General features: G+C 42.2%; 1 protein-coding gene across 1 annotated transcript; it reads right to left on the reverse strand.

Annotated features, from left to right (window-relative positions):
* Nucleotides 1–11,055: 11,055 nt before the first annotated feature.
* Nucleotides 11,056–23,608, reverse strand: ATP6AP2 (ATPase H+ transporting accessory protein 2; the record flags this gene model as incomplete). Its single annotated transcript, XM_082007937.1, is given in 10 exon segments — nt 11,056–11,250; nt 12,129–12,245; nt 13,304–13,453; nt 14,815–14,868; nt 15,184–15,321; nt 15,517–15,612; nt 18,041–18,169; nt 20,501–20,631; nt 23,349–23,494; nt 23,496–23,608. Coding segments are annotated over 10 exon segments (1,269 nt in total).
* Nucleotides 23,609–24,997: the final 1,389 nt, after the last annotated feature.

Raw genomic sequence — 24,997 nt, forward strand, 5'->3', positions numbered from 1 at the left:
GGACCTCACAGCATGGTCCCAGATTTGGCTGTGTTTGACTGCTTTGATAATGTTTTGCACAGAGAAATTAGGTCTTTTTTTTTTTTCCCCCTGTAATGCCTTCTATTTCATTCTTGCACCTTGAAGTCTTTGGGCAGAAGCTGATGTGGGAGCCTCAAGAACAAAAAGCAAATAATAGCTGAGGTTCAGGTGTGAGCTGCTGCCCACGTTGGTAATTTCTGACCTTTAATTTTGGATATGCACTTACAAAAACTGTGCTGTCATAACCCCATTTTCCTGCTCTAAATAAGACTCTGGTTTCGACAGTCTCTGCTATTGTCTGGCTAACAGCTTCCTCCAGCCCTACTCCCTGCACAGCTCTCTAGATCAGGAGTTAAAATAAAGCTTTTAGCAAATGTGGCATTTCCTCCTCCTCCACTCTTCTATTGTCACAGATGATTTGATAGAACAAATCTAATTTTACCTTTGCAACTGAGGTATTTTTTGTAGGGTTTTTCTTCTTGTTGTTGTTTTAAACAGCAATTCTTATGGCAGTGGAAATGCTCTTTTAAATTAAGTGTTCATTTTTCTGGGGAAAAACGTCCTCCAGCCTAGCTTTCTTTGGTTCCACGTATTTTTCCTAAAATTTGTAGTAGGTTTTCAATTTATTTGAGTACTTTTAACTTGATGGTTACTTGGGACATACCTGGATCCATAAGAAAATGAAAATAAAGATTTTTTCCCTTTAACTATTTAATATATCACCTCTACTTGCTATCTGACTCTGCTGTATACTTAGTAAGGACACGGAAGTATCCCTTCAGATGGAATATTTTCAGCATTTCAAAACCAAGATTTTTGTATTGGAGGGGTTTTCCGCTTCTGTTCTCCTTTTCCACTTTGAGGAAGAGTGCCCACCCTGTGCATGGTCTCCTCTCTCCATCCCTCCCCATCCTGACCACCAGTGCTCCATTGCCAAAGTCTGGCATTTCACAGACTTTAATCTGAGAACCTTTGTGTCATTTCACAGATTATCTTCATAAATTTGTTTCCAACATGGAAACTTAGTTATTTTCCCTGTACTCTCAGCACCAGAATCCTTCTGGCGTTTCAGTGTTGGACATGGCAGAACTTCTTGTGTCTCTCTGGTGGCCGGCGTTTCTCAGGGCAGCCGTAGGTTTGCCGGGTCGGAGCAGGCATTGCTCGGAGCTCGGCGTGCCCGGCATCCACGCTGCTTTTGAGGACAACTCGATTATAAGGTTGCAAACCGATTTTCTTTTTCAGTGCTGTAGCGTAAAAGAAAACTTTGCAATAATCTCAGGAAATTATTTTACCTTTTGACTGCGCACATCGGGTGGCTGTTTATTAAATGTCAGTTTACTGCAGTCCGTCTTCAGGAACGCGGCAGAAGCAGCGAGTTCAGGTGACCTCAGCAGCCTTGCGCCCGCCTTCTCTGCGTGCGCGGGCGGGTGGCGGAGCCGCCGGGGAGGGCTCAGGCCGTCCCGGGGCAGGTGCTGGGGGACACAGCCGAAAATGGGGCAAGGGGAGCCGAGATTGCCCTCCTGTTCCGGTAGGGGGGCTCCAGGCGCAGCAGTAGCTTCATTATGGCTGTAAATTACAAAGCGAGACGATGAATGACCCGTGCCACGGCGGCCGGCCGGGTCAGCGCTGCGGCCAAAGCGGTGCCGTCGTGCGGCTGGTCTGAGGGGCTGAGAAACAACTGGATCCTTCACGCTACGTCCTGCGTCTCGCCGAGCCTCCGCTTTCACAACAGCGTGCGGTAAAGTGCCGGCTTTTCAGACGGAGAAGTCCCAGAAGCCAGAAGGGAAGCCCCATCCCCGTCAGATGGAGAAGGTCATGGCCTGAGCAGTTTTTGACACTGGGAGTTGTTAATGGCCGTAACCTGTTTGTTTCAGGTGTTTCCTGTATCTTGGTCTTTTCTAGATCCCTACTCTGATTCGTAGCTTTGAAAATAATTTAACCACCGTTATTTTTTGCAGTTCATGGGAGAGTCCAAGATCGGAAATGTTTATTTCTGGCTAGAGAACACGCAGTTTCACGTTAGACATCAGGTATCGGGAAAATGAGGCACGCACTTACTTCACGCGGCGATACTTCGTTCCATCAGAACAATTTTGTCGATTATTTGTGCTACTCCAATGCTTGCAAGAGATGCAGATTACAAAGGACTTTTTGAAGGACCGGAGTGCAGAGGCTACAATGCTTTGAAAAATAGAAACATGACCAAAACTACATTTTAACAGAGACTGGAGAGAAAAAGCTTGAGGAGGAAAAAAATGAAGGTAAGAATGTAAATGTATTTGTTTTCTAGCTAAGGTTATGTTGCGTGTTACAGGGAAATTCATAAGGAATTTGGCAGGTGGTAGTATTTAAAGACTTAGGCTTTTTAGATTTTCTTTCCCCTCTGCTGAATAGTTAATTTAGGCTACAGTAACCAATGACTCCTACACAATGCTGGAAACGATAGCAACCGGGACTTGTTCTACCACTGCCAACAATCTACTTCAGCAGCTGTGGAATTTGTTAAGAATCGGGTCTGCGGCGTGAAAGTGGGCAAACACGAGGTAGAAAGAAGAAATACAGGTGATTCCTGTGTGGATGAACTCCTAGGAACCTCTGGGATAACCGAAAAAAAAAAAAGAGAAAAAAGGAAAGAAAAAAAGGGAGCGGAGGAGGAACTAAAATGCAGAACGGTTGGTTGTGATGTTTAAATCTAGACTGCCTGTTCAAGACGAGGAAGCCCATCTCATGACGATGATCGTGACTCCTCCTGCGACACGTCAGAGGCTGCGTTCCCCGGTGAGGTTCCTGGGATGGAGCGGTTTGCCCGGCCGCCAGCTCCTCGCTGGGAGCGCAGGAGGCTCCGGCTCTGCCCTGAGATGGCAGGGAAGACAGACTTCGAGGATAGTGCTGCCCTGAAACAACTTCCTAAAGTTTCAGGCTTTGCGCTGCCATTAGCTGGGACGAGTTGCTTCTCAGCAGGGGAAGTGTGAGGAGGTGGCAGCAGGCTGGGAGCTGCCTGTGCCCAGCAGCACGGGGGCCCTGCGGGGACGCTGGCAGCCCGTGCCCCCAAAAAGTCAGGAAGGAGGACGGAGGGAGCTGGCGAACACAGGCTTGGCACGTGTCCTGCGGCATCGGCAGCTGCCTTCGGGAGATACCATTTTCTTTCAGTTTTGTGTCTGGCTCCTGTGACTCCTTCCGCATCCCCTTTAGTACAGACTCCTCCATTCCCTTGGATAAAAAACAGCAGTTAGGGGACAAAGGCAAAACTGAAGTGAGCACTGTGCTGCAGGTTGACACCGAGGCCTTTGACGGTGCTATTTGTGTCCCGGCATGTTTATTGCCCTGCTTCACTTGTGCTTATTTTTGGTATGCTTGAGTTGTTTTTCTCCAAAAGTAACACACATCAAACCCAGTTTCTGGTAGTCAGCATCACCTTTGGATGTTAGTGGTATGGGCACAGTTTTCCTGCAGATGCTGTTACTAGACATCTTTTTAGGTGCATGTATTCCTATTAGCCTTCTGAGTTTATAAATCCTCATTTTTGCAAAATTTTGAGCATACATTTTTAAAAATCTCCTTTAAAATACGGAAAGAATGTAAAAATATTTCCACTTTTTAATAAAAGTAATGTTATTAATAGGGAAAGGAAACCTCTTGTTCCAACCTTTCATTTGTAAAGACGAATATAACTGTGCGTGCGTGTGCGTGTGCATGTGCATAGCAGAGATCAAGGCCAATTCATACAGAGCGAGTGCTTATCTTAGATTTTGCTTTTTCCAGTTATGCCTCCTCACCCCATCTGCTTCTCTGCATGACTGACAGTTGATTGCTCTTCATTTTTCTAGCACATTTTCCTTTCAGGTTACCCAGAGCTACTCTGACTTATTTCCCTTGGAAATAAGACCACATTCAGCCATGAAACAGAGCCTCTCTGCTCCCAAGGATATAGATAATAACCCGGAGATTTCCAGAGGGCAGAGCTGCACATTCACCAGCGTGGCTTAGGTTATGCTAACTCACCTGTTTGCAAAGCCGACGGCTTTCTCGGGGTTGGCTGCCCCAGTTAGTGGTGCTTCAGCGGCTGTGGAGGTGGCAGCTCAGCTGCGGTGAGCACTGGCAGCAGAGTCTAGCTGCCTCCTCTTGGCTCTGTCAACTAGCTGAAACATTTGAGATAGCTACAGGTCGATTGAAAATAATTGGTACAGCTGCTTTTGGGGGAGGGGTTCCTCTTTTTTTTTTTGCTGCGGCAGAGACTAAAGGTGACAGAAATAGATTCTTATCGGAATAAGACAGTTGGGAGCTGTCTGATCACTTAAGGAATTTTTTTCTTTCCGAGCTGATGCTGTACATTAGTCAAGATTTTGATTGATGACCTACTGTAGAATGTAGTTAGAGCTCCTGTTAAGCTCTGCTGTGTTCCAAATGCTGTAATTGATTACATAGGTATTGTTACAGACTTTTTTTTATCAATTCCTTGGGTACTTTGACCATGACATTTTAAGGAAGTACGTAAAATAAGGAGGTCGAGCAGGTCAGTAGGTAGGCAGCACTGAAGCCTTTCAAGTCAGTGACCTCACAGTGTTGGCTACAAGCTACCAGCTAAATTACTACGAATTTATCCCAGCCATGCTGCTTCTATCCCCACTGCCTAATGAAAAGCATATGCTCACTAGATTAAGGGCATGTAAATTTGTCATCATAAATTCATACACTGGAGCATAATTAAAGTGGAATTTGACTGCCTTTATAAAAACATTTGGTGCATCTATGAATTTTGTTTCCCTTATGAACCATTCTACATATTTTATGATGTATATTCATGCCAAGAACTTAGCTATCTATTTTCAGTGATGTTAGGTGACATCAATGGCATTACTAAATTTGATTGCCAGAGTCCTTTAGTGTGAAGCTGTTCTTCAGCAATAGAAGAATCTCTTTAAATTCTGAAAGCACACTGGCAAGGTAAGTCCCTATTTAAGGATGGGATCTATATTCTAAGAGCTGTCCTTGACCACTCGTGAGTACAGATGCAGTTTAGCATGCCTTTTTGACCTATTGTAGAAAAGAATTCCTGATAATTGTGTTAGAGACATTTACCAGAACATCTAGTTTCAGAGCACTGCCTATCCGTTCCTCGTTTTTTGTTTTTTTCTCCCCTGGTCTGCCTCTCAGCAGACCCCCCTCCTGCCTGTCATAGACAGACACCATCTATAGTGGTTGATTTTTCCAGCAGTTCGGGTAGGGGAGTGCACTGGAGCGGGGTATTTGGATGCATGGCTTCATGCCATCAGTCAGTTTCTGCTCTGTTTATTTGAGAGGAATGTGTTCACCCAGGCTTTCTGTACCCCGTACCTCATCATTGGTCAGGCAGGACATGTGTTACGCAAGTCTGAGTAGAACCCGCAGCACAGTGGCTTCACAGCAGCTGCATTGTGCCAGGGCACGAGTCTCTGAGAAGTATGGGAAGTGGTGTAATATCCATTAGTGCTCCACTGACTACAGGAGGCATTTCCCCCCAAAAAAAAAGCCCATAAGCTGAAGGACCCAAATTTGTCACTCGATCAGGAGATTGCAGTCATTTACGGCAAGACCAAAGACTTGCCCAAGACTGGTCCCAGTTCAGAGGCCTCCTGTGGTCTGCAGTTGCAAAGCAGTGCCTGGAGAGGGTTTGGTGTCAGCGGTGTCAGCGTCTGTGCTAGCTCTGCAAGAAGGGAGTTGTTGGAGTCTCTGCTCTCCCATCCAGTGAGACACCGCATACCAGCCCTGTCCCTCCAGGGATACGGCTTCTGTGTACGCTGGCTAGCTATTTCTCTTCCACCCTTCACACCGTGACCTGCAGAAGCCCTTTATAGTTTAGTGCCTTTGCAAGTAACTGTAGTTCCACCATAGCAAGACCTTCCATTAGCAGCAGAACAGGACAGGAAATAAACTTCTGGGTTCCCCATTTATTCCAGTTTCTTTTGTGCTTGTCAGATTTGAAATCCTACAGTTCCACTGCTGTCGTCTTTGATCTGCCTCCTTTTCTGTCCTGCAATACTTGTGTGGATCCCCAACCCCTCCTCTATAAAAAAAAAAAATGCTTAAGAATACAGCTCAGGGCCTGCAGAAGAGAAAATTTAAAAATGCAGGACAGTTCCCCATCTTTGCTCAAGCAAGAAATCTAGTTTTTTCTAGAGAATATTTGTGAATTTTAGCTCAAAGCTAAAACCCACTTCACCATACCAAAAATAGTGACAGTGAAAGGATTCCAAAGGTCATTGTTATTGTGGGGGTTTTGAGACAGATGCTCGTCTCCATACTAGCTTAAGTATCCTTGTTGCCTCCATTAAGGCTGACCTATAAATCCCAGCAATCACTTGCAAGGTTGCTCAACATTTGCATTTCAGTGTGGTTTCTTCATTTCCATTTCCTTTGGTGGGGTTTTTTTTTTTAGACTTGAACATAACATTTACACATTTAAGATCTGCTTTCGGCTGCCCTTGCCTGTGTGTTGCAACAGCAGTGCGTTGGCTGGAAAGACTTTGAAAGTTGCCATGCCTGCCACAGAGAACTCTGGAAAGTTGAAGCATCCACAAAGACTGGATTATACCTCCCTTCTGCCAAGTTTAGACTTCGGGGAATTATCTAGAAAAAGCAGCATACTGACTCTTAAAAGAACACTTTCGTTTACAGCTTATTTTCTCTTTTCAATCTAAGTATCAAAAGCAATGCTCAGGCTTCAATTCTGATTTGGAATTCTCTCCTTTTTCAGAAACGTCAGCACTTCATGAAAACAGCTACCCGGACTCTAGGTACTCCCCAACCCAAGTAAGTACTGGACAAGAGATGACTAAGGTCTGAAACAGACCAGTCAAATACATCTCACCCTTTTCGCCAGAGGCCAAGCTCTCCAAGGAAAAACTCTCCTTGGTGACCAGATCACCACTCCTCGCAGCAGTTACACCCCAAATCCTACGGACAGCACGACAGCACTGTATCAAGCCTCTCCTGGCCTGACCGGAAGTTGCTTGCTGCTTCAATATTGCATAATGACTCTCCTGCCCTTCTCACTTCAGCGGACAGGATCCCAATACAGGCTGTACTTGCCTTGCATCCCCCTCCCTCCCTTGGCCTCGCAGGACGGCCTGAAAAGAGCAGTGATAGCTTCCCTTCGTAAAACAAAACTGTGGGCCTCTGCTCCCACCGTTGTCTCCCCGCACAGAGCTTCACGTGAAAGCTTCATTGCTTCCCTGGTAGCACTGTACATAAAACCTACGATTTCTGCCATATCACATAAATCTTTTTACTATTTATATTCTTGGGAAGATTAAATTTAAAAAGAATTATCAATAGCAGGTCTAATGGTTTTGACAGCACTTTCATTCTAATTGACTTCTAAATACAAAAATGCTATTACTGGCTCAGGGATCAGTATTGTAATTGCCTATTTGATAAGCAGTTAAGGACCAGTACTGTTGTACAGCATAACGTGTCTTGCTTACCTAGCTCAAGCTAAAGCACAGTGGCTTTAGAAAGGTTCAAAAAGTAGCTTGTGCTGCACAAAGCAACCGGTATTTAAGAAATAGTGCACATTAGAGTGCTCAAAAGCACCTTTAGCACCAGCTGGAGGCCTACAGCCATGAGAATGAACAAATGCAGTACTAACATGAGAAGTGGGAATTCAAATGTGCCCTTCAAACAGAGGGCGTAAAGTGGCAGTCTAAGTCTAAGACTAGCTTTCAAAAGTAAAATTAGAGCCTACAGCAGTAGCAAGCAGCTGTAACAGAGCTGACAGGATGACCATCTCAACAGCAGGTCCTGCATTTAAACGAACTCTATACTGCCAACTTCAGACTGACTACAATATAGCTACCTACATATACCTGGAATGCAGACCTTAAAAAACAGTTAATTATAGTCACTTTAAACTAGCTTCTGTAAAACTTTGCACCAGTATCTGAACTGGGCTATTAATCTGATTAAGTCTCTGAATTAAGTAAACTAGGAATGCATTAATTCAATATAGACCACTAAGGAGCTCAAGTTGAAGCAAATCCTTACCAAAAAGTCTACAGCATGACTAGTTTTCAGGCAATCAACACTGCACTTTGTTTAAAATGAAGAACCCACAGCCCAGACAGCCTAATCTTGTAAAAGCATTAGGAGTCCTAACACTGGATAGTAGACGTGCAACCTGGTTTATCCTTCTCCCCCCCACCCTCCCCTTAAAAGGCCTTGCTGAAAAACTCTACAGAGCTGCAATTTGAGTTATTTATTGCTGATAAAAACGGGTGAAAGAGGAGATCAAACTCTCTGATACTACAGTGCTTGCCCTATCAAACCACAATGTAGTACATTTTTCCCCCAGAGATACTGTTCTTCCATATGAGAGAACCTCTCTGAGAGGTTCTTCAGAAAGTCTGTCACAATAATGCTTCCCATTTACTTTAAATGAATTACGACAGCTTTATTCTTGGGGCAGAGCTGAGCTCCTCATTTCTAACAGTACATAGGGTCACCTCAGCACATTTTGTGATCATGTACATTGTAGCAAAGATGTTGCGATTGACCAGAAAGTTCATGCAACAAGTCTCACACGTGGGGCTTATGCATCTCCTTAAGGAATAAGGGAATTAATATAAAAAGACTTAACAACTGTAAATCAGTAATTAGAAATTTCAAAGAGTGATGTGAAATATCAGGGAACCTATTGCGGCATTGTTTTTTAAGAGTATTTTAACATTTCGAACCCCTTAGTATTATTTAGGGCAAGCAGAATTCCATAAAAAGGCTTACTCTATTTCAGCTGCTTTATGCCCAAGACAACTGAAAACAATGCAAGCTTATTAAATATTCCAAGAGTATTTACCTCCACCTTACCTCTGTGTTTGTTAACCTTTCACTACAAACTGGTGCCTGCAATCTGACAGTAGCCTGACAGGGGTCGTTCTTCCTCCTGCCACAGAGGGAATTTTTTTAAGGTATAGTTTAGTTGGAAAGATTCTTCTATTCATGTACTACTCCCTTTCTTACCCTAGATCATGCTTCCTTGCTGAAGTTCTGGGGTATTGTCTTCTGTATTAAGTGATCTCAAAATAGTAAAAAAAATTTATAACATTACATAATAGTTTACTTAAAACATTACGGTTCATGCCTATCAAAATGGGATGATAGAGCTGTATTTTAATTGTTTTCATAATAAAGTTCACAGAATCATTAAGGTTGGAAAAGATCTTTAAGATCATTAAGTCCAACCACCAACCCAACACCACCATGCCCACTATGCCCAACCATGTCCTGAAATACCACGTCCACACATTTTTTGAACGCCTCCAGTGATGGTGACTCCACCACCTCCCTGGGCAGGCTGTTCCAATGTTTGACCACTCTCTCTGTAAAGAAATTCTTCCTGATATCTAGTCCAAAGCTCCCCTGGTGCAACTTGTACTGCTTTCATCAGATGGATTTGATTCTCATCAAAACACTGCAAATGTGTTACAGAATGTTCAATAACTAGACTACACATTCCTGTCAGACAAACTGGCAATGCAACTCTTCCATTCTATCTATTGATCTTAATCACTCAGATTAAGTGCCATTAAAGGTAATTTCAAACTATTGTAAAGTATACTAAACAGATTTCCTGGATTTGGGCAAAGAGCTACAGGATGTTACTCAGTTCAACACGAAGCATTGTCCAGGATTTCCAAGACACGGTAACTTCAACCCCTCCAAATCTGACATTCTCAGTAAACGAGACAAATTAATTCAGTGAGCAGATCTTCTCTGGAAGTGGAACAAATCTCTCCTAACAACAGGGAAAGTTAAGCACATTAAAGGACAAGATGAAAAAAGTAGTTTCCATTCACATTGCTGTAGTCCGGAAGAATTCTTTTTACCACAAGAGCAAATGAGTTTCCAACAAGTGGGTAGTTCTAAAAAAGATTCAAGCCAGAGATTAACCGCTTGTTTTAATTACACTCACTATTTGTTTTAAGAAAATTAACCCACACAAGATGATCTTCCAACTTTTGCTTTTGAAAGACAGTTAAAATTAAACTGTTACAGACTTAGGCCCACTGTCACACACACAGGAAGTTGCCAGCACCCACTCTATTCAGCTGAGCTAATACAAAATAGAAGCAGCCACACCTATGAAGCCGCAAAGAATAAATGCATTTAAGAACAACTGTTCTTTGTTTTATTGAATGGTTGAAGCAGGACTATAATCCAGGTATATTTAAATCAAGTGTTGGTCCACTCATCATCAAAAAGATTTGATTTTTTTTTTAATAATACCATCAACACAAATGGAAGGAATATGACGCATCATTAATAGGAACTTTCAACTGTACGTGACATTAGACCATGATCAGACTGGTGCTACTTCAATATTTATAGACGCTCCACTGTACAGACCAGCCGCACCAGTGTTATTTACCTCCAAATCATTAAAGTTCTATGTAAAGGATCCTTCCGTATACAGCTTACATCTGAGCCATCAACATGAGATCAAAATGCCATTTGTGCCACTAGAATCATAGTCTTGTAGAAATATTTCTGTATTTTGTATTTTACTAAAGAATAATTACTGTCCTCTCTGAAGTTAAATATAGCCATTATAAATATTTACATCAAACATTTACAACGGGTTCATAATATACAACACAACAATTTAGCTATAATTTCTAATCTCCCAATGTAAGTTTCAAACAACATGTTGCTATCATAATTTCAATTTATCAGTTTTGCACACAGTCACAGGCAGTACAGGGCATTTCAAAAACTCATATTACATGATGAAAAAAAATATGGAATGATGTTACTTTAAGAACAATTAGTTTGGGGATTGTTTTGGGGTTTTTTTTTCCTAAACAGGCAGATTTCAATTTCTAAATCCCATCTGGTGCTACTACTAACGTTTAAAATAGGCTTGAGAGGGGAAAAAATACTTAGAAATAAATACACCTTTTAAAAAATTCCACAATTAACCATGTCAGAATACTTGTTTTCCACACAGTTTAAAGGAGACCTTACTCTTCATCATTGCCTTGCACTGAAATACAGAGTAGTTCAATCCATTCTTATCTTCTGATTTGTCATCCTATAAATAATGCTGTCATATCCAGGATCCATGTTCCAGAGGTTGTAGGAGATTACTATCACAGCTAAAGCAAGACCTATCATCATCCACAGAATAATGTTGAAAATTACGGAGTAGTTGTAGTTATATGGATAGGCAAGGTTATATGGATTTTCTGTTTCGCTCTGTAATAAAGAAAGTTAAGTGTATTACTTTAAAGTTAGCTTGCACACAAAACACATTCTGACTACATCGAAAATCTGAGCAATCTGAATAGAAGAGATGCATTTTTGTCCAGACAACTCTGATGCTAGGGCACAAAACGCAAAAGTAATTATGTGACTGACATTAAGGGAGTCCAGTGGCTGACAGGATTATGTGACTGACAGGAGCCTCATAAAATTCAGTGAGGATGAACGCAAAGCCCTGCACCTGGGACAGAATAACCCCACGTGACAGCACAGGCTGGGACCGACCCGCTGGGCAGCAGCTCTGCAGAGAGGGACCTGGAGGTCCTGGTGGACAAGGTGAACAGGAGTCAGCAGCGGGCCCCTGCAATGACGAAGGGCAGCTGCATCCTGGGCTGCATGTACAGTGCAGGCAGCAAGTCAAGGACAACAAATTTTTCCCCACCGGGGAGGCAGGACTTGCACGCACTACTGTACTGGGGAGAAAATGGCAGAAATGCAAATTCTAACAAGACATAAGGGAAAAGGTTTTCACAGTGAAAGCAGTTCACGCTTTGGAACAGAGAGGCCATGGAACTTCCAGCCATGGACTTCTCTAGAACTTGGCTGGACAAGGACCTGAGCAGCCTGATCTAACTCCTAAAGTAATCCTGCTCGGAGCAGTAGGTTGGACTAGATGACCTGCAGAGGCCCTCTGCAACCTAAACTACTACATGATTAAGTGAAGATCAAGACAGGTATGCTGACCTCTTTGCACCCGTGCCTAAATCACAGTCACTATTCTCGTCCTTAAAAAAACAGTTATGCTCAAGTGAAAAAGTGATGCAGTTTGCATCACTTTTAATAAATGATATAGAAAAACGTGCATCTACTACCTGTGAAGTCTGGAGAATGGAGCGAGTCTTCCTTGTGAGGGGAGAATTAAATGTCCTTACAGCCACCACCTCTACTACTGCATTCCCACTATACAGATTAAACATCTCATCTGCAAACTAGAAAAGCAAAAGTGATTTAATTTAAAACCTACACTGTAGCCAGGAATTAAGGAGAGTTTTGTTAGATGTACTAAACCGTAAGATGTCAGTTTCAGGATTAAGAAGTTTATGGAAAGTTGTAAAAATTTACACTATTTTAGAATCCCAATAAGAAAGTGCCAACTTTCACCTGATATACAATCTCTTCTCAACCACTTCTCAGCAGACTGTAGCTTATGACTGCTTTCTGGGCTGAAACACATTCTTTCTTTCCTTTTACGAAAGGCCCATCACCATATAGTTTCCTGATTTTATGTCTGTCATTTTCAACAAAATATTTAGGTTCTCAGCCCTCCACCAAGAAATTATGAACCTGAAGATTTTAATCTGGTCCAAAGACTAATATATTTAGCATTTAAGTATATTTGCTTAACTGCAAAGAGGACAAAGAGTAATGTTTAAAGAAAACAGTTGTTTGGATTAGTAAAATTTACGCATTTACACTCTTCCATCATGCTCTTGAAACTGTCAAAAGTGACCAGTCTTAATAAAGATTTTATCTAATGATTACATAAGACCCGCTAAAGAATTGCTTTCTTGAGCACACTGATAGATGAACAGCAGTTATTTTAGAGGTTTGGAAATTTACATTTATATAGCTTTTTGGACAAGGGGAAACTAAACATTGTACCCTGGGATAAAGATTTTTCCACATTTCTGAAAGCCAGTTTTTGTGAGACGTACTGGTGGTTTTAAATGCAAAATATTTATTTAGGAAAAAACAAACATATCGACTCATGTCAATATATGGTTTCAATGTATTCCTACTCCTTCACCCAAAATATCTAACACATTGTAGAACCATGTCAATGCTTTCCACAGAGTGATAAATTGTAACATTTGATCCTATAACTGAACAATCATTTTTAAATTTTAAAATTTAAAAAAAAAAAAGCATTTTAAAAACCAAACAACAAAAACAAGCATCATTCAAGCAATGACAATTCTAACTCCCTTGTAGTTAACATACAAAACTATTCCCTTAGTGAGTTTTGTTCATTAGGTACAAAGCATACCTTTTGCAAAGAGTCTACAAGAATTTCAGAAGCATCCTTGAACTGCTGAGAGTCTTCCCCATATCGTTTTCCAACCTCTTCCAAACCAGCCAGTTCCAGAGAGTACAGGTCTGGAGAGTGATCTTTGGCTAAGTGCTTGTGTCGAGACAGCTTCGGCACACCATTGAGGGCAGAAAGAAATTAATTCATACACAGGTTACTTTAAAAACACATTTCACAAAAATCAGTTTGCTGGGACTAACCCAGCCTCACTTTCCAAAGTCTCATTCCATATTGATTAGGAAGTGGAATTTCTTGCCAGTTTAACTAGAAGATGTCCATAATTGGTTTTTTTCTTATTCTACAGAAGAAAGCAGATGATCGTCATACAGCATTTATTCCTGACACAAAGTTATATACATGTAACATAGAGCTCTACTAAAAAGAGACGTTATACTTACTCACATCAGAATCTGTAAAAATAAAACTTGGAGAAAAAAAACACATAACTACAATACTTGGATACTACTATTCCCTTCGCTGAAGCTGGCCCTTGCAAAACTGAGCAGGTTGCAACTTCTGCCTTGCTGTTGCCCATGTACCAAAGTAGTTTACTTAAGCGGTATCATTCCATTGTCATAAAATCCAACCAATGTAATCTAAATTATCTCAAAGTAGAGAAGTGATATTCTTGCACTTCTAGAGGTGTGAAGCTGCAGCACTGACATTTGTCTGCACAAGAGAACAGCCTCTGAAAGCAAGGAATTTAACCTGTTCCTATCTTCCCATCTACTTTAACTACAGCATTTCTAGTCTGCAAGACAAAAACAAGTTGTTTTACTTCATTTTCTCAAGAGCCTCATTTTTCTCCACCAGACCTTCACCTAATGTGAACTTCTGAGTTTTTCATGACTGTTTCTTTCATTTTAAGTAGCTGAGGGCTGCAGCTTAAAGGACAAAAAAAACCCAACACCACAAATCCCAAAACAAACCCTAAAACCCAGCAACAAGACAGTAGTTTCTTACTAAAAAGATCAGAATTAAAAGCCTACTCCTCCACTGGAACATTTCTATCACCGCCATTATTCATGCTATAAAAGTCACTCCAATCTTTTCAGGTAAAATGTTATGCTGGTATTTTGAAGTAAAATGGTGGACAGGACAAAGAACATGTTCTTAACTACAATTATACTTCTCAAGCAAGACAACAAAGTAAGTCCCGGCAAATTCTTCATTGAGTACTCTTCCTATGTCTTTGGGTATGGAGAAATAGCAGCTCAGAATCCGCGGGTGTTCTCACGGTGTATCTTTTCTTACAAAAGAAACTATAGGTGATTAAGGTTCTCATTTTCTTCCGCCAGTGTCAGAGGTGACATAAATAGCTTGAGAATGCATTAAACTGATGCAACCAACTGATGAGACATTTTAATATATACCGTTGCTAAGTATCCTAGCTAACGGCTTCTCTACCTTTCAATGAGATTGCTGAACTTTGTGACATAAGGTGGGGAAAGTGTTCAAAAGAACCTTACCAGGCTTGCAATATCATGTAGGACTTGTAGTTCTGACAGAAAAAGCAAGTCAACCTGGGGGAAGAGGCAGAAAGAAAGAGACAGGTATTTCCCTTGATGAAACCAAAGTTAGGGAAGTCTCATTTTGTTACAAGTCTCAGTATTTTAGAACAGCTTATGCCTGTTACAGCATCAGAACATGCTAGAAGGAAATTACTTTTTCAATAAAGTTACTTACAACAAAACTTAAAACTCAGTTCTCAGAATTCAGTTTAAAAAATTAGTGGGGTCTCCTCTAAGCAACTAAAAAAAAAATAGGAAAAGCACAAGCTAACTAAGAATATTAGGAAAAAAAAATCATAAAGGTTCCCACTGATTAAAGTTTTTCACCTCATTGTTTCTGCTGAGGGAGTTGAGAGGAAGGGAGCTGAGAATGGAGTTGTCCTGGAATAAACGGTTTCGCAGTTGGCGCAGTGTGACAGAAAGATCTTCAAACACGGAGTTTGCCTTGCCCACCATGTACACTCTCTGCAGGAAAAGCCATTGTTTTATAACAGAGGTTAATTTTCAGTTTTTCCAGTTACACATTAATTATCAACCATACTTGCAATCTCTCTCCAGTGCAAAATATTTCCTATAAACAATTGGTTTTGCTCCAGCCACACAAGTGGAAAGAGGTTTACTATTCAGAACATCTGGAATCAGAACTGAAATAATCCTTACCTCCTCACTGGGGGCCAGCTGCAAGACCACAGGAGTTTCCTCAGAGAACAAAGTATGAATAGCATTCGCAACACTGTCAAGACTGAAAGGAACAGCCTGGAAGACAAAGTCTAGTTAGGTTTTTTGGGTAAAACAGGGCCAAACAATATAAAAGGACATCATTTGCTTAACTACAGAAGTCTGTAAAAACAGGACAACCTCTTTTTGAGCAAAGAGTATTTTAATATTTCCAAAGTGATAATAACAAATGATAGGAGCCAACATGCAAAACAAAATGTCAACTGTGTATCTATGAAGACTATTTATTTGTGTATATGGCAGTCACAATATGTTTTTAAGAACTCCAAGGGGCCATGACTGTGTAATTAAGAGACTTATTTAAGCTAAGAGTACAGCTTTGTTTATCGGTAAAGCAAGACCAACAAATATAGAAGTCATACAAAAGGAGAAACCAATCTTAGTGCAAACAAAGTCATGAACCACACAAAAATAATGAACGAAAATATACCAGTAGAAAGACCAACAGCTGAAACACCAAAGAGAGACATATAAAAAATTACTAAGAATAAAAGAAATCCTAGCACATTATAATGCCATTACTTGCAAGCTAATAAAATCATTAGTTTTCCTAAACACTTACTTCTGGGTTTCATCTAAAAAGAAGAATGGCACATTTCCATTCACTAGTCAAAGTGCGTAAGAATATTTTTTCTAAAAAATTTTAGCAAGTCTGTAAGCTAGGATAATTTGTACCTAGTGGTCCTAAAGATGAACTCAGTGATGATTATTTGAAACTATTCTTGGAGAACCAGTACTTCGCCAGCATACACTTGGGGAAGTTCATTTGAAGCCATGGCAGCAGTTAACAGAAACAATTAAACCTTTGGAATGTTAATTCCTATTAATGAGAAATAAATAAAATATGCATTATGTAACTTTGATAAAGTTCTGATGTGTACAAGTACAAGTATGACCAAAGACTTCTTCAAGCATATTTAAGGTTTCCACAAGTTAGCAATACCTACAGAGTCAAGTGCAGACATTCCTAGATCAGTTTTTGGTCCAGATACCATTTCAGCAATGCCTACATGTAACTGTGCCCAAACTAGTGAGCTGTGCTTGAAAGCTGATGTGAAAGCAGATTTGTGTTAAGCTGAATTTGACCTGAGTTCAATGTAAAGCCATATAACATTCCAATTAAATGCTGGTATTTTAAAAGAGATTAAAAGACTGCCTGATAGCTGTAAAAATAATTTAACAGGGAAACCATCACCTCTCCTTGGAGTGTGCAATAGGGTGTCAATATGAAACAAAACACTATTCAATATTGCCACTGATAATTCCAGGGTTAGACTGAAAAATTAAAATGAGAAATAATAATTCTTAACAGGAGCATAGCACTCACAGAGCCAAAATGCATAGTAAACTGGTGCAAAACCAAGTTTTCCAAGATGGGCAGAAGCAGAATTAACTAACTAGAAATAACCTGAAAAACAATTTATTTGAAAAGGGTTTGTGGGTTCATGCTGGACAAACAACAGCTCAACAGGAAGAACTGGTCCACTACTGCAGCAAAATGGATTAAAGCAGACAATGTATTTATAAAGGATAAGTGAGTAGACACTGTACAGTTACCAATGTTTTGTAAGTTACTGTGCCTCTGTTAAGATGTGTGTGGACAAAATCATATGACAGGAGGCAATGGGCATAAATTTAAAAACAGGCAATTCTATCTGAACACAAGAAAGAGTTTTTTACTGTAAGAGTGGTCAAATACTGGCACAGGTTGCCCAGAGAGGTTGTGGAGTCTCCATCTGTGGAGATACTCAAAACCAAAGTGGACACAGCCCTGGACAGCCTGCTCTAGCTGACCCTGCTTGATCAGGAGGTTGGACTAGACAATTTCAAGAGGTCCCTTCCAACCTAAATGATTCTGTGATGCTGTGACAAGTGTGAGAAAAGGGCCTCAGCAAAGACAGACAGTGACAGGTGAATGCAATGTTGTTTGTTGTTTTCTTTCTGATACAGTATAATCAAATGGTGTCTCAAAGTGCTATATTTCACAGTCAAGTACTTGAGGAAAACTCAAAAACTGCTTAGGGGGCATTACAGTACATCAAAGAATCAACATTATATAAAATGCTATCACACATATTCAGCTGAAGGAAAAATGTTAATAATTCTGACTATGAATCAATAAGTTAACATAGGATACAGTAGATTCTCTGCCTCTTGGTCGAAACATTAAAACTAGATGCCTTTCAAGGAGAACATGCTTTGGTCAAACAAGTTACTGAACTCAACACAGGAGGCCCTGGGTGATCTTAAAGGCTCCTCACCTTGTATGGGAGTCTGATTGGATTATTTATCTATACAGCCTGATCCATCATTCTAGGGGTTACGTGGACTTCAAGTAAAGTAAGAAATAAGTGAACATCAAGGACTACAGCAGAGAGTCATGTACTCCTCGTTAGATCACAAGAGTCACAGAAATCGCACAACAGTTCCAAATGTGGATACTCACATTCTCAATAGGGTAAGAAATCCTTTTCACAGGCAACGCCAGTTTGTCTACTCCCTTCACTGTTACCAGCACAGTAGCTCGTGGTCTGTGAAACAGATCACCCACTGCAAGCCCAGGCCAGGAAAGGTCCTATTAGAAAAGAGTAAAAAAACCCTTTTATTTCACAGGGAGAAAGAGAGGAGCCCTCTCCCACCATTACAGCAAAACAGCTTACTATCTTGTTAATATCTCTGTGCAGGACAGACTATAGCAAATTTCATGGGGAAGTAAGTTAATGCTAGAATGCTTTCATCTTGAATAATGCTGTCTCAAGCTAATCGTGAAGAAAGTGCTAGTTAAAAGCTGCCAGTAACTTCATAGCAAAGTTTACACTGAGAAAGCATTATACATACTGGATATATCATGAGTTATTTCCCATAATTAAATTAGAAATAGCATAGCCTGTATTTAATAAGTGAAGGCTGAATGTAAGGGGAAAAAACCAACAAACCAAAACCAGAAAACAAGCGCAAACCCTTTTGCAAAACACTGCAGAAACAGCTTTAGGCACATTAAAACACTAATGTCTTGATATTTTCAGTACCAGAAAGAAACAGGGTGGGGAAAGGGAGAGGAGTGTCAATCATACCAACAGCCTTCTAAACTAAAACTTACAAATTTGCATAGAAACATAAAGATTCCTTAGCAGCCTACTACAGTTATGTATCAGTAAGAGCACAGTGAAGGGCACTTGGCTGGTTTATTCAGGCACAAAATACGAATTCATCTATTTGGAATGAATTCAGACAGATTTCTCCATTTGTGTAACATGTAACCGCTTGTTTAAGTTTTATGAAAACAATTTATTTTGATTTTAGAATTAAATGTCATTGACATTATGATCTGTATCACCTCGAAGAAACAAAAGAAAAACCTTGTAAAGTATCATCAGGGTAAAAAAGGGGTTCGGTTTTATCTTGCCTTAACAAGGGAGGTACACTGAATGACTATTTTTGAGAATCCCCAGTGCAATGCAGTAAGAATTCTAAATTCTCTACAGTGCACTTACTGCACTGTCAGTTTATGCTCCTAGACTACAGCCTTGATTTAAACTGCAAAATGAGTGTTTGGGCCCTGCAGGATTCTCCATACTAGGGTTGGAAGCTGCCTACACAGTGATCCCTGCCTTAGTGACAATGCTGACGACTTCTAGTTTCAGGGCTTAACTGAATAGAGTAATTTAAGTACTTCCTTCCCTGCCTGCTTCTAGGATTTTAAATAATACTAATAAAGAATTATTTCTAAAGGATGCTATGGATCCATCACAGCAAATTAATTCCAAACTTTGGCAAAGGCACAGAAGGAGTACTGAAAACAGTTTTTTTCCATGACAACCTGCTATACCTCCAGATGACCAGTATGCCAAAAGCCAAGTGTTCAAAATGGGCCAACACCCACTGTTTTTGTTGGGTGTCTTTACATGCAATGCACACAATACCATCTGATGTATTGTTTTTTCTTGATAAAAATAATCAAAATATACTTCTTAGGAATACTACTTGTAAGAATTTCTGTTATTAGTTTAATGACAAAAAAGCATAATTAACTGACAGCAAGATATTTTCAGACAAATTCCAAAACACAGGCTAAACAGACCTGCATTCAAACCAGACTTATCAGACCTCTCGCTTAGCTGCAGTGTGGAAGAAATGGGAGCTAGCCTCCCTCACCAGCATTGTGAGAATATCCCAGCTTATAGCTTTGACCATCCGGCTGCATGCAGACACTACTACAGATGCCTGGCTATTAAGCTTTCCCGTACTGCTTCAACAGCCACTCAACCCTGGTGAAGCCCAGCAAAAAATTTGGTAGGCAAGATGGAATCAACACCAGGACTCCTACTCATATGCCCCACTTTAAACATCACTAAAGCTATGTTCAGACCTAGTTTGGGAAATGCTACCCCACATTAGGTTTTCAAGTATTTCAATTACTTCCTAACTATTTGGTTTATTTGTTCTTATTACCTATGCTCAGCAGACAAGCTTGCTGACCTGACAAAATGCCTGCCTAACCAAGCCATTTCTCACAATCTTCAGAGTACCCAAGAGCAGAGCCCTACAGGTATAGCTCATAGGCAAGAAATGACAGTGGTTTCCACAGATTCTCAGTACGTAACTAAAGATGGGGGGGATACAGCATGTAGTAGGGTCTCAGAGGAACTGAAGAACATCGCAGTAAAGACTTCACAGGCTTGCTTCCTTCTGTAGCTGATGATTCAAATTAGCCAGCTAGTACAGCCTTTTGTTGCTCATATGACTGATAGAGCTCTATGCTTGGAAACCACTTTGCCAAGTCATGCATTCCTCAAGACAAACAGGATGATATGTCTATATTCCAGCACATGACAGGAAGATTTGCATGTTAAGTGAGCAGGTCTGTAGTTTCAGAGGCATTTCAAAATCAAGACCTCAAACATACATCTTCAACAGAAAAGCCCATAGATAATGCAGCTACATCTGGGATCCGCTCGCCAGGAATGGGCCAACTTCCATCTCGAAAAACAACTGACTGAGGTGATCGCAAGATGCTAAATTCATCACCGCATACACCTAAAAACAAACAAACAAAAAAGCTGTCAGATGTTCACATCACAGAAAAAGAGCATATTAGAGCTTAATAAGATTCCTTATTCCTCCCTCTCATACCTATCGATTTATGTAACACAAGTAATGAGAACTGATCGTTTCAATGCTCTGGCATACAAAATAAGGTTTCTATAGAGCGATGACTAAGGACAGACAAATCCATGTTAAAAAAAGCAGGACAATTATTCAAGTGACAGCACAGTACACTTCTAGGTACTCACTAGCAGGCTGTGAGCAGTGTTACAGTTCAGACCTGGTAAAGCTAACTCTTAGTAGATCCAGGCCGAATCCGAAGTCCTGTTAGCTCACAAGCAGCTATGCACCAACACGGCTCTGTTTGATTCCAAGACTGCTTGGCATAACACCTCTTTTCATGCAGACAACAGCCCGAGCCACTGAAACTAGAGCCAGGAGGATCAGCAGAGTCAGTGCTGGCTTAAACAGAACACTGCCAGGAACAATCTGGCTCCTGCAGAACAGCTCCAGTCTCTCTGCTCTGCCTTCTCAACCACATGACATTGTGAGACATTTTTCTTCCTCAGATGCAGTACTAGACCTAAGCTGACTGTGTGAAGCCACAAGCTCCAACACTTCTGATGTCAGGTTTTCACTTATTTGCGATCCCCCCTTCCCTCTTTTCTCCATTACCTTGAATAGCAAAGTTGACTAAAAGCATTATTTCTAATCTGTATTATGATGACAGTAATTTATTGTGTAATAAAGTCAGAGAGGACTCCATGAAATAAGAAATGGGCTTATTTCAGTCTAGCTTGCTATCTTAAAAAGTCACTTAAGCGTAACTGCAATACTGTGTACAGAAAGATTTGTCTAAATAAATTTTAAAACATATCTCGGGTATACAAGTAGCATGCACAATGCAAAACTTCAGACATATCCCCCAATGAGCAATCTGTGTATGTTTCTACCAGAAAACTAATCTGATACAAGACTGGAGAAAAATCAAATAGGAGAACAATAAATATTTGCAGGTCATCTAAGTTTAAGTTCTAGTTACATAATCAGTCTGATTACATACTCCAAAATCATGTGAATAAGACAACCTTCTAATAAATAAAAATAAATAAGTATTTACCCATATGATCACTGAAAATTAGTCACCAATCCAAGCAGCCATATAAAATAGTTTTCCAGGGTTTCTGCAAACCTAAAGGCTACTTCCAAAAATAATGCAATAGTAAACTGATGTGTTGTGCAGGTGGAATCTTCCCTAACATTCATTTAACCAATCTGACCTTGAAGATGCTGTTTTAAAGCCTGTATCATGATCATGCATACAAATGTTGACAGTAAATCTGAGCTATACTACAATAGACATACTAAAGGAACAAAGTACTGCGATGGAGGTCAGGGAAGGGTGGCAAAAGGACAGAACCAGGCCAAACGAACAGATGTATACGGAGCAGATTGAAACATTTTTTGTTTTAAATTAATATGTGTTCATTGGATGGCCTGCTATTAATTTTAATGCTTTTATCAACCCATATTTGGAAGAACAGGAATGTTTCCAGACCAGTTTGCTTAGGAAGCAATTTACAAAATTGCTACAAATATTTTTGCTCAGTCTGTAGGATTTCACATGTTGCTTTAATTTTCCACAAGGCTATGACAAGACTGTCACACATTATTTAGGACAAGTGGGCTTACTTGGGACAAGGTTGCTTAGGTGGATAAAACTTACCCTTTTTAGCCAAATTTGCCTTGCTAGGCTTGTTCAAGGTCTCAATGAGTAAAACTGAGTTTGAACTTCGGAACACAAGCCTTTTCCCCAGACACACTATAATTGTTTGACCACGGTACCCCACTGGGCCACGTGGTCAGAGGAGTCTAGAGAGTAAATTCTGAGATGCAATTCATCCTACATACTGTTATCCACCCAACCTACAGAAAACTTAATGAAACTTCTACCTTACCAAAGTTGTACCTCAGGAGAACTTCGGCTCTCAAAGCCTTTGTCAACCTGAAGAACTAACGTATACTGAGTGAAAACTATTTATGGGCCCTGGAAGCCTCAAGTGCAGATCACAAGCCTGATGCACAACGAACGACGGAAAGCCTCCAGCCATCACAAAAGCAGCGAACAAGGTAACAAAACGACGTGTTATCTCGGCCTCACAGGGCCCTTTGCTAGGAAGGGAGAGGGAGGTCTCCTAGCACCGTCCCTAGAGGAGGTGGGGAGAAGGGGGGCAGGGAACGGCAGCCGCTACTCAAGGGGCAGTCTTCCGCTCCCAAGACTCAGTCCTGAAGCCGGTGGGCACACACGTAGACACGCACACACCCACACACACCCCCACCTCTGCCCACCGGTGGGAGAAGCCGCGGGGCGATCTGGGGGGGCCGGGCTCGCCCTCCGAGGGTGCCCACCAGGCGCCCCAGCGCCCGCTCGGGATCGCGCGCTCCCCACGCTCCTCGGTCACCCCCATCCCGCCCTGCCCCGCCCCGCCAGGCTCGCGCACCTCCCTCCTCCCCCACCCCTCCGCTCGAGCGCTCCCATCCCCGTCCCCAATCGCTGGCGCGCCCCTGTCCCACCGTTACGGTCGGGCTCGCTGAGGTGCGCGGCCGCCTCTTCCCCCGCAACGTCCCTCCGCGGCGACTACGCAGCCCACCCGCGGCACCCGGCCAGGCCAGCGCTCCCCCACGCTGGCTCAACCCCGCTCGCTCACCGGCGAGACAAGCCGATGTCACCAGCACCGCCACCCCCAGGGCCCAGGGAGCGCCGCCGCGCCGCCACATATCCACCGCGATACCGGCCGCCGCACTGCGAGACGCCGCTGGGAAGATGCCGGGCCGCACCGTCGGACACAGAATCCCAAGCGCCCCGCCCACTAGGGAGCGCTGACGGACAACCGCCGCAGCCAATCTGCAGGTGAGACTGAGGGCCGCTGGGCGGGACTCTACGGGAGTGACTGAAGGAACTGACCATTCACCAGTGAAACCCACCCCCACCCTGTCACGGGGCTGACCGGTCAGCTGAGACTGTCCCGGGGGCGGAGTCTTAACTTGAGTGGCCTTTCCTCTTGGCCAATCAGATCGTGAAAGGTCTCTGCACCATTTTCCTTCCTGCACCCTATATTCAGAGGGGAGTGGTGAGGAGGTGGAGTCTCGCCGGAGTCAGTTGACGGCTGATTTGGCCAATCGGAGTGGGAGGAATCGGGGCTTTGTCCCCTCCCACCGCTCATTGCTATGGCTGCGATGAGGTTCGACAGTTGGATCGGGCAGCCTCGGCGCGGGAGGAGGGAGCTCTGACTGACAGTAAAATGCACCATTCAGAGAGCAAGGGGGTCAGCTCCACCCTTTTCGCACCTGGTTAGCGCGGGGTCCTCGGCCTGTGAGGCCCTGGTCGTGAGTATAGGCCCAGGCTCTGGCCCTGGCCCTGGCCCTGTCTTGTCGCGGCTGCGGCAGCACTATGTGTCCCTGTTGCTCCCCTGTGCCCCTCTGGTAGTGTACCTGAGGGGGCATAGAGGGGAGGACAAGCATCCACATTAAGGGGGACTAGTAGCTCTAGTGAAGGGGCCTTTTGAGTGGGGTGGGGCGTGAAGGCTGGCAGCTTTTATGTTCTTCAGTGGGGTTTGAAATAATAGAAAAATTATTTTTAAATGTGTGTTTTTGTGCCTGTTGCCTGCCTCAGCACATCACCCCTGAAAGACAAGCAAAGGAGCCGGGCACCTCCATATAGTCTGTGGTTTGGATATTTGTGGCAGAAGCTACCCTCAAGGTCCTGATTAGGTCCATTAAGCTGGTGAGGGTTTATTAAGCGGGTGAAGGAGAGCGGTCAAGATGAAGTGTTTGTCTGGAAAATCCCTGCCCACTTCCCTGAAGGTTTGTTGTTGAGAACAGTTACAGTAACATAGACACTTGCTGCCCCAGCCATGCTCATCTCACTTCAGCTGTTCTTACTTGTAACAGAAGCAGGCAGCTGAGTGCATGCTGTTCAGTGTATGTTAAAGTAAACAATCAAGTTGCAAGTATTTGTTGGGGTCTTTCTACAGTATTAGGCTTAGGGGTGTTGATGAGACTCTCTGCAAGCTGAGGCAGAGACAACTGGGTTTTGAGGGTGAATTGTCATCTGGTATAGGAGGTTAAGACCTCCATTTCATTGTGGAGGACATCCTATAAGTAAGACTCTCTTCTCTCTTGAATTCCACAGAAAGCAGTGTGTATATGTTCACAGGAAATACAGCAGTGCTAGGGAGTTATTTTATCTGCTTTGCTGGAACAGAGCAACTGTGTCATATCCACGTGGTAGGACTGTATTTATGTGCTGGACGTGCCAGAAATTACTGGCCATACAGCTATCTGACCAGAGCTATTC

Source organism: Phaethon aethereus, assembly GCF_964289735.1.
Source record: "Phaethon aethereus genome assembly, chromosome: 1".
Lineage (NCBI taxonomy): Eukaryota > Metazoa > Chordata > Aves > Phaethontiformes > Phaethontidae > Phaethon > Phaethon aethereus.